Source organism: Ctenocephalides felis, unplaced genomic scaffold, assembly GCF_003426905.1.
Source record: "Ctenocephalides felis isolate EL2017-DRISC unplaced genomic scaffold, ASM342690v1 CF-g0.4_SCAFFOLD_03571, whole genome shotgun sequence".
Taxonomy (NCBI): domain Eukaryota; kingdom Metazoa; phylum Arthropoda; class Insecta; order Siphonaptera; family Pulicidae; genus Ctenocephalides; species Ctenocephalides felis.
The window spans coordinates 13,273,599-13,282,995 of record NW_020539725.1 but is presented as its reverse complement, the minus strand read 5'-3'; the positions used below and the strand labels follow the sequence as shown (position 1 = coordinate 13,282,995).

The window sequence follows — 9,397 nt, the reverse complement described above, 5'->3', positions numbered from 1 at the left end:
TTTTTTGTAAAAGATAATAATAAATATTCAGTTAGTTAAATTTTAAATTATATCAATATAACAATTTTCAATATTTTTATTTAGATGTGTATTTTATTATACCATGTACCATAATATCTTTTTACCACTTTCTAGTGCTAATGCTTAACGATTTTCTATTTTGAATATTAGGATAAAAATATTATAAATCTAATGTTTTACCATTTTCTCGTGCTATGTCTAAATGATTTTCTATTTTTAATATTAGAATGAGCAAATTGTATGTACTTCTTACTTTTATTTCTCAAACACTGTCGTTGCATATATTGGCCTTATATATATGGGCATACATAGAAGTAAAATCCAGTCCAGTTATAATAAAATCAATAAAAATAGTCAATAAAAAAGATTTTCTTTAAAAAGTTATAAAATTCATACACGTTGGCATTCGTAATAATATTGTTGCATGCTTTAGTCTTAAATTTTTTTAGTTCCACTGAATAATAACTAGGTCTATAGTCGAAACGTAAGGGTATTATAGGGTTAATTTTATCCTAGCCCAAACTGATCAAAACTCATGATCTGCAACTGTTTGAATCAGTTTGTGATAGGGTGAAACTAACATTAAAATAACAATTTTAAAATTTTATTATATAATGTATTTTTGCCATTTCCTCGTGTTATGACTTAATGATTTTTTATTTTCAATATTAGGATAAGTAAATTAAAAATCTAATGTTTTACCATTTTCTCGTGCTATGACTTAATAATTTTCTATTTTTAATGTTAGGATAAGCAAATTGTATGTATTTTTTACTTTTATTTCTCAAACACTGTCGTTGCATATTTTGGTCTTATATATATATATATATTATATATATATATATATATATGATTTCTATGATTTTTGATGGAATAAAAATAGTCAATAAAAAGTGATTTTCTTTAAAAAGTTATAAAATTCATACACTTTGGTCTTCGTAACAATATCGTTGCATACTTTAAATTAGTCTTAAATTTTTTTAGTTCCAATGAATAATAACTTCATCCTAACGTTTTCAAACTGACCCAAACTGACCAAAACTGATGATTTGCATCTGTTTGAATGAGTTTATGCTAGGATGAAACTAACCCTATACCATACATATGTTTACTCTATGAAATTCTTAAAAAAATCATGGTTTTTATGTTATGCCCGATTATTGGACTCTGTTTATAAATATATAATTGAATTGTTTGAAAATAAATAAATTTGTATAAAATAAATATATATAAAATAAAATCAATTTATATAAAATAAATAAACTAAAAAATAAATAAACATTAAAATAATATTTTATAAATAAAAATGAATATCTTAATACTATTCCAAAATTTGTTTTCAATTTACTGAAACTATGTAGTTATTTTAACTTTGTAAATTTAACTAAATTAAACATGCACTGACACTTAACAATTTTAACAAAGTATTATTATAGATCCTTTAATTCTAGATCCTTTATCCGTTTATCCATGCACTTTATAAATAAATAATTCGAATCCGTTACATACCGTTAGGCGTTTGTCCATCCCGACACTAGGGAAAACTTCCGGTCACTTTAGTTTTTCGTCCCTTCGATTAATTACTTTCCGACTTCCTTGTTACCGAATAGCTTGGCTTGCCGCGCAAGCTTCGCCACTTACACAAAGTGTCATAAGATAATGCGAACATCTCCAACGGATCTTTATATACCTTCCCGCCAGATCTCTCGAATATCTGCACTAAACGTGAGACTGCAAAAAGTCCGAGGGGGGGCATCGGACATACACAAATGTACAATCGGTTCGTGGCAATATATTTATTATATATGTATGTATATATATATATATATAAGTTTGTGGTGCTCTAACACCATGGACCTGCCTTTGGAGAAACTACCATTTATTATTATTATTATTATTATATATAAGTAAAGGAGCCAGGGGCTGGTAGTATGAGTTTTTTTACTTAATATATCTTGAGATCTTTGAGATTGATTCCTTAACTATTTCTCTACCAAATCAAGTAAAAATAATGCCAGAATTTGTAACGTCTACTAAGTGAAGTAGTGACAACAATAATACTTAAGATAATTTATTATTTACCCATTTTTAAGAAAATTGATTTGTTTCTAATTCTAAGTCATTTTTTTTCATAAATCAACGCAAACTATAAGTAATACAAATAAAATATAAAATGTCTTCTATAATATGAATTTCTATAATAAGTCAACGTAAACTACAATTATTATCATAATACAAATACAAGATATAGTGTCTTCTATTACACAATTTACATTTGCCCGCATCTTACAAACTATAAATTCTACTTATTTTTTACACTTGAATCTGTAAATAATTGTTGTATGGTACAAACTAGCCCCAGGGTGATTTGTTTACATTGATCAAGATTAATTTAAACAATTTAGCAATCACAAAAAATGTTGCACATCATCAAAGATTGATAAATTTGAAACAGAATAAGATATTTAAACGAAAACCGATATTTTATGATAGAACATTTCTATAGAGTAACCAGTATCTATGGGAGCGTCCATTAATCACGTGAGCTGAAGAAAATATCTTAATGTTTTTTAAAATCCCATTGAAAAACGCCTGCTACTAGTTACCCTCGTTGCATAGTGCCTGTTACTAGTGTCCACATAGTTCCACAAAATAAAATTGTTGTCTATATTGGATGTGGGGCAAAATTGGAGGGCAAATAGCAAAAAATTGAAAAATAACGACAACTTCTTCGATCTAGTCATTCTTCTTCATAATAATCAAAATATTATAATTTTTGTCGTTTCTTGGCCCTTTTTACCTTAAATGACTTTTTGAGTTTCAATTAAATGTTATTTGAGATTTTTGTATAATTCAGCAGTAATTTGCAGACATATTTCTTCTCCATTGCCCCTGGGTATTTTGCAACTATGTTTGCAATTTGAATATCTGAAAATGTGTTGGCAAATATTGTTCTATTCTACAAAAACAACTTAAAAGATCATTTAAGTGAATATTCAATAGTAATTTAAGGTAGAAAGGACCAGGAAACGACAAAAATTATAAGACTTTAAGTATCATCCAGAAAAATTACTAGATAAAAAAATTATTTATTATTGATTTTCTGCCATTTGACCCCAAATTTTTACTTCAGATTCGTGTTCAGCTGTAAAAACTACATTGGAAAACATTTGGCGCACACTCAGACTTTTTTTTTGTTGACCTGTGTAATTAATAATAAAGTTCAATTGTTTTGAATTTTCAATTGTAGGAATCTGTTTTAAACTTATTTAAGTTTGCATTATTGATAAAAATTATATTTTTCCTATCGAAACTTTCATTGTACAGTATCTTATAAAATTTGCCATATTTGGAATATGAATTCACTTTATTAAAACAGATTGTTTGTCTTTCATTTTATTAAAACATAAAGATCGAACAGTTTTTTTCTGAAAAATTATCTCATTCCAAATACACCTGTAAATCTAAGAAAGTAGTATATAAAAAGAACAGTTAAATCCATTAGCCAACGTTTGGATTGTGATTTACTGGATTTGTTTGGCAAAATTATATATCCAGCCTTAAGCATTTTTTTTAAATTTTATACTTCATTAAATTATTTTATTTTTATACACTTTTATACAATCTATTCTATCAATGTCTAAGATATAATTTATTTGAATATTTCGTATATTTAGAAGAAAATTTAAGCATTCTTACATATGCGTATTAGTATTAAATAAGCATTAAATATACTTTTTTCATACATTTTCATTTACAATCATTTTATGTTAGAATATAGGTTTATATCAATAATAGCATTAAAGAACATAAAATTATGTATTAGAAGATTACGTTACACTAAATCAAAGTGTCATTAGAACTTCAAGTGATTTTCTTTTTATGAAACACTTACTTTATTATTGTTTTACAATATATACTTTTAATGGTGTGTGTATTATTTTGAAACAATATTAGTTTTTTATAACAGCTCAGAGATTTTTACAATTTTTATCATTCATTAAGAAACTTTCAGTCATTAAAATGATTTAAATTTAATAGCTAACTTAATGGTTTTATGGTTCTATTAAGTTCAATTTAATTGAAAATCTGATGTATTGTACAGACATTTGATGGAAGCGGCAACAGTCTAACGATTTGTTTCAGAATATTTGTAATTAGCAAGATTATAAATATTCTTTGTATTTAATACAGATGCCTTAAACTAAATTTAATCTTCCAAGCCGTTGCATGATAATTTAATTTTATCTTTAACTCTGCAAAAGTTGATTTCTCAAATGTATTAAAGCAATAAATTTAAAAATAAATGAAATATATAAAATTTAACTAAACGTTAGTTTTTGGTAATCTACCACACTCACTTTATATTTTCTTACCAAAAAACTTTCTATCTTACTAAAAAAATGCTAATAACACACTAAGGGTTTTTTTTCAGAAGTTTTACTAAACGATATTTTTTATATATGTTATCCTAAATAACTAAAATCCTATTATATTTTTAATAGTTGGTTAAATTTGTTTTTTGAATACTCAAAGAAATGCATAGATTTAAATAATTCAAAAAACATTTTACTTGTATTGACGGAATGAACAAATGGTAAAAGGTAGGTCCAGTGTCTCCGTGGATCCAATAAAAAAAGTAAAAAACAGTGCTATTTGGCGGTCAAAAATGAACATTAGACATATGCACATCGTATTATCAGCTATTTTATAAAGATTATAATAATAAGGACAAATTTTGTGTACCTTTATATGGGTTCCGTACCAATGTTTACTCTACAGGCGACTACGCAGCGCTTACGCGCTTTGCTTAAAAAATGTTCAACATTTTTAAATAAAAATCAAAATACAAAATAAATCAAAATATTAAAAAATCAAATTTTTCAAAAAAATCATTGTTTTCAAAAATTTCAAAATTTCTCAAAAATCAAATTTTTGCATTTTTTTTTAATAATTTAGTTTTCGGTACGGGAAGTTCCAGCAATTTGCCTTAAGGCACGATGCTATGCACTACTAGTTCAGTTCTGAGTTTACTGGCATGCAGTACAAGTGCTATCAGGTGTGATGCAGTTTGGATTAAAAACAAAAATATTCTAATAATATTTTCGAAATATGGTAATAGGGTAATATAATAGGGTAATAATTTTTCGAAAATCTATATTTATTGCTAAAACGTGTTTTATTATACCTACACCTACATTTCTTCTTTCTTTTTGGGAGCAATAATGAAAGCGTTACATACCATTAATTTGGAACTATTTTTATCTACCGTTGATAACAATTTTAGTTGATTTATTAGTGTAGTATTACAATTCTTGGAATAGATATATGAATGTAAGTAAGCGAAAAGGTATATTATGTAAAATTAAAAAGTAATAGAACAAATTTGGATATGTTGTGAAATCATTGAAAAGGCTTTTACAACTAGTTAAAAGTGGCATTTTATCTTAAGGTAACCGAAATCGAGATTTAGATATTTCGATAAAAGTTTACGTATATCATGTCTGTGATATTCATTTAAAATAATTGTTTAACACACAACTACAGATGTTTTGTAGACTGCTTTTACTTTTTTCAAATCGTCAAAAATTGGCTCACACACACATAATATACTTTTTCTAAATTTGGTCTCATTTGAATCGAAAACTAGCAAATCGGATTAATGGACGAAAAAAGAACTTCTCCTTCGAGAAATTAAGAAGGCGAATAAATTTATGTTTTGTAAAGCCCATATTTAATATTACGATATACTTTTTTACTTTAGCATTTTATTTTAAACTCTGAATATTTTTTAAAATTTCTCATTGTTAATAAACGCATAATTAGGATGTTTATATTTTTAAAATGCATTTTTTAAAATAAATTATAAAATGATGCACAAAATATTTCGAATCTATAAGAAGACTTCGTAGTTGTTTTGTACTTGTTTATATTTGGTACTGACTTACTGTTGTATGAAATATGGTTTTGTCATTTTTTTGTTCTCAAAAACTACCCAATTTACGGTGCATGTTCTGATATTTCGTAGTCATATAAAGTCATGGTTTCAAATCGAAATTTTAGACAACGTCATATCAGGCAGTAGTAATTACATTTTGATATTCCAAGTAAAAATATTTTTTCTATAATACTGCAGTAAGTTAAAATGTCATCATTACTAGAAAAGACATCCACTGGGTTACTTTCAAATAAAACATATCAAATAGATGAAGGAGACCATCGGGTAGCTTTTTCAAAAACCATTTAATTGAAGAGAAATGAAATCACAATATTTCTTTGAAAAAGATACTTTCATTGTATATATGACATGTTTCGATATTTTTATAAAAAAAGTCAATTTTATAAAACAGTGTCAAAGATCAGTAATACAGTGCATGTTTTTTACAAACATATAAATCTAATCATTCAGCCATTGTTGAATACTTTTATATAATAATTTGTTAACTACAAATTATATCGACTTAATTTATGGTATTAGTTTGTTACCTTGTTTATTCTAAAAACCTATTATTTAGGTATTCCTTGAAGGTCGCGACCTTTCAAGGAAACTCTCGAGTGAGCAAATTGACTTTCAATTTTCTGCCACGGTAGTGAACAATATTCTGGTTTTTTAACTAGGAAGACGTTCTACAGCGTGGATAATCTGTTTTTTGACAAATAAAATTACTGTTTATCGATTTATTAATAGTCACGTATATTAGGTATGGTTTCGTAGTATTTGTTACGAGTTTCTTGGCGACCCCACTTATGACTGCTGGTTCCTTGACGACCCCACATGAAAATATATAGTTTGAGAATTCGAGAAAATGATAAGTATATTTGTCATTAAAATCTTTCGCGACCCCAGAATTATCTCACGCGACTCCATTTAAGACATAATAAGAAGCCCTGTTTTAAACTAAAAATACATCCTTAAATTAAATGTATAATTTTTATCATTACAAGAGTAAATAAATGTCGAACTTTGACCTATTTGTTGATTTTATAGAATCACTGCGAGAAATATATATTTCTTGTAGCTTTTCTACTCTATAGTTATGAAAATATAAAACTATATCAAGGAGTGAGATTTATATATTGCGAACACAATTTTGAGTGGCAAGTCATTAATCAATACAATGGAAAAATTATATAAATGCCGATTCATCCAATTGTAATTTTGAGTTAATGATTTATATTAGTGTATTATTATTATTATTATTAGTCAATAGTGAATTATTGATTTGAAGAACTCATAACTCAAATTCAAATTAATAACAGTTTTATTTTATCTCCAGTATAATAAAAAACTACAGTTCACATCGATTTTTCTTCAATTATTCCTATCAGTGAAAAAAAAGATAAGTTAATTTATTTGATACCAGAGGAATACATTTTGGAAAAGTTTTATTTTAAATAAACTTATTGTTTCTTTAAGTAGGAAATTTGCAAGCAGATGAAACATCATTTTGAAATGTTATTAATTTATGTCTGTAAAATTATAAAATTCAAAATGGGTATAATGGAATTTTGTCTTAAAGCAAGTTAAAAAATCCTGCGAATTGAACTTAGCAGCTTTAATTTAATATGGATGTTTTAGAATCTCTTAGCTCCCAGAGGCTTAAATGCTTCTAAATTGATAAAAAAAATCTCTGAAAGTTTTAGCTCTTAATATTAACTTCCACATAGTCCATACTCCAACTAAAGCTTCTTTATGATCAAAAACGCAAATACAATATTATTCTCAAAATTTTGATTCACTTGTCGCTAAGTTATAAAACAAATTGAATCTTACCCATGTTATTTCCATAGAAACTTTGGTTGGAGTGCGGAGTATCTTAACGTTAATATTAAGAGTTAAAGCTTTTAGAGATTTTTTTTATCATTGTCGAAACATTTGAGCCCTTGGGAGCAAGAAAATTCGAAAACATCCATATTAAGGATCAACTTAATTTTTATGGCTTTGAAGAGTTTAAGGAACACCCTTTTAAACCGTGTTAAATGTGTTGGTCTTTATGGATTTGAAGAGTTTATCTCTAATGAGATAACTCTTTTTTTCAACTTTTTACTCTAAACTTGGTCATAACTTTTAAAATCGAATAGAAGTTGATCATTTGACACAGCCCATCATCTCAAACATTAATAATAATCATAAATTAACCACTTTTCTATGCTTACAATATCTTAAGATGTTCGTTCAATCATGAACTCTATTACTATCCAACCTCAAGAATCTTTACCAAGAACTAATTAGAACGATTTTCAACTGATATCATTCTAAAAATGTTGGAATTTTTATAATCGATTCAGGATTTTTTTTGAAAACTGAGACGAAAATTTTTGCACTTAACTGTTAATTATCATTTATAATGTCGAACGATTCAGAAAGACTTGAAACGTTGAGAAGAATTAAAATAAGCAAATCGGATTTTCTAGCGATAAACTCTATCCAATTTTGATATCCAACTTTTGGGCTTCTGTCAAAACCAAACGTTTTCATCGGGCAGGTAAAAAATGTGAAGTGTTTGAAATTATATATTTTATAGTCTGAAATTGAGGAAAAAAACTCTTAAGAAATTTATGAAGCTCCAAAAAGTCAGGATACGTTATTTGGCCCAGTCGTGTGAAAAGGAAATGGAAAATAATTACCTAAAATTAGCTTGAATTGGATTGGCGTTGAAAGTGTTATGACTAAATCCAAAAATAAATTCAGAAAAGGGCGAATAAATGAGGAAGTGAGTGCCGCATATATTCTAGTATAAATAGCTCTTCATGTTACGGATCAACCTTTAGGCATAATATTTAATACCAATGATGATAATGTAAATTTGATCATGTACCTTGTACCAATTATATTTTATATAAGTAAAAGGTGCTTCGAGGGTCTCGGGCTGACCGACCGTAGGATCCCATGATATTACATTATCCATTATATTATACAGCCGCATCCACGGCTCGATCGAAGAAAGTACAAAAACGAAAGTGACTGTTATTTTTACATCATTGTGAACCTCATCATCTGTTCTTCTCTTCTTGTCTTGACTCTTGTCTTACCACAATGACAGTATGCAAATGGATTTCAGCGATCGGATACTTTTTTCTGCTTCATTAAAGATAATATTAGTGTACAGAGCTAACTCTTATTTGTAAATAATACTACGACATAAATCCATATAAAATCTCCATCTCTCTCGTTCTTCATATACATATATAAATCTCTCTCATATAGATTTTTTATGGTTACGTATAAGTACGTGTGTGAAAAGAAAAAATTTGCCAGTTTTTTTATTGACTATGGGATCATTAAATTTTAGCTTTCGACAATTATTTTTATTCAAGATTTTCAATTATGCCAATGTGCTAATATAATGTTACACATGTGTATTCCGATTTTATT

The 9,397-nt window shown here is 27.1% G+C and overlaps 1 protein-coding gene across 1 annotated transcript in view; it reads right to left on the bottom strand.

Moving 5' to 3' along the window:
* LOC113385643 (glycine-rich cell wall structural protein 1.8-like) overlaps positions 1 to 8,930 on the bottom strand; it is a 28,564-nt gene extending 19,634 nt beyond the window's left edge. Inside the window, exon 1 of the mRNA XM_026623490.1 lies at positions 8,841 to 8,930. Within this exon, the coding sequence (XP_026479275.1) occupies positions 8,841 to 8,930 (90 nt within the window). The remainder of the gene's footprint in view (positions 1 to 8,840) is intronic.
* Between the last annotated feature and the right edge of the window lie 467 nt (positions 8,931 to 9,397).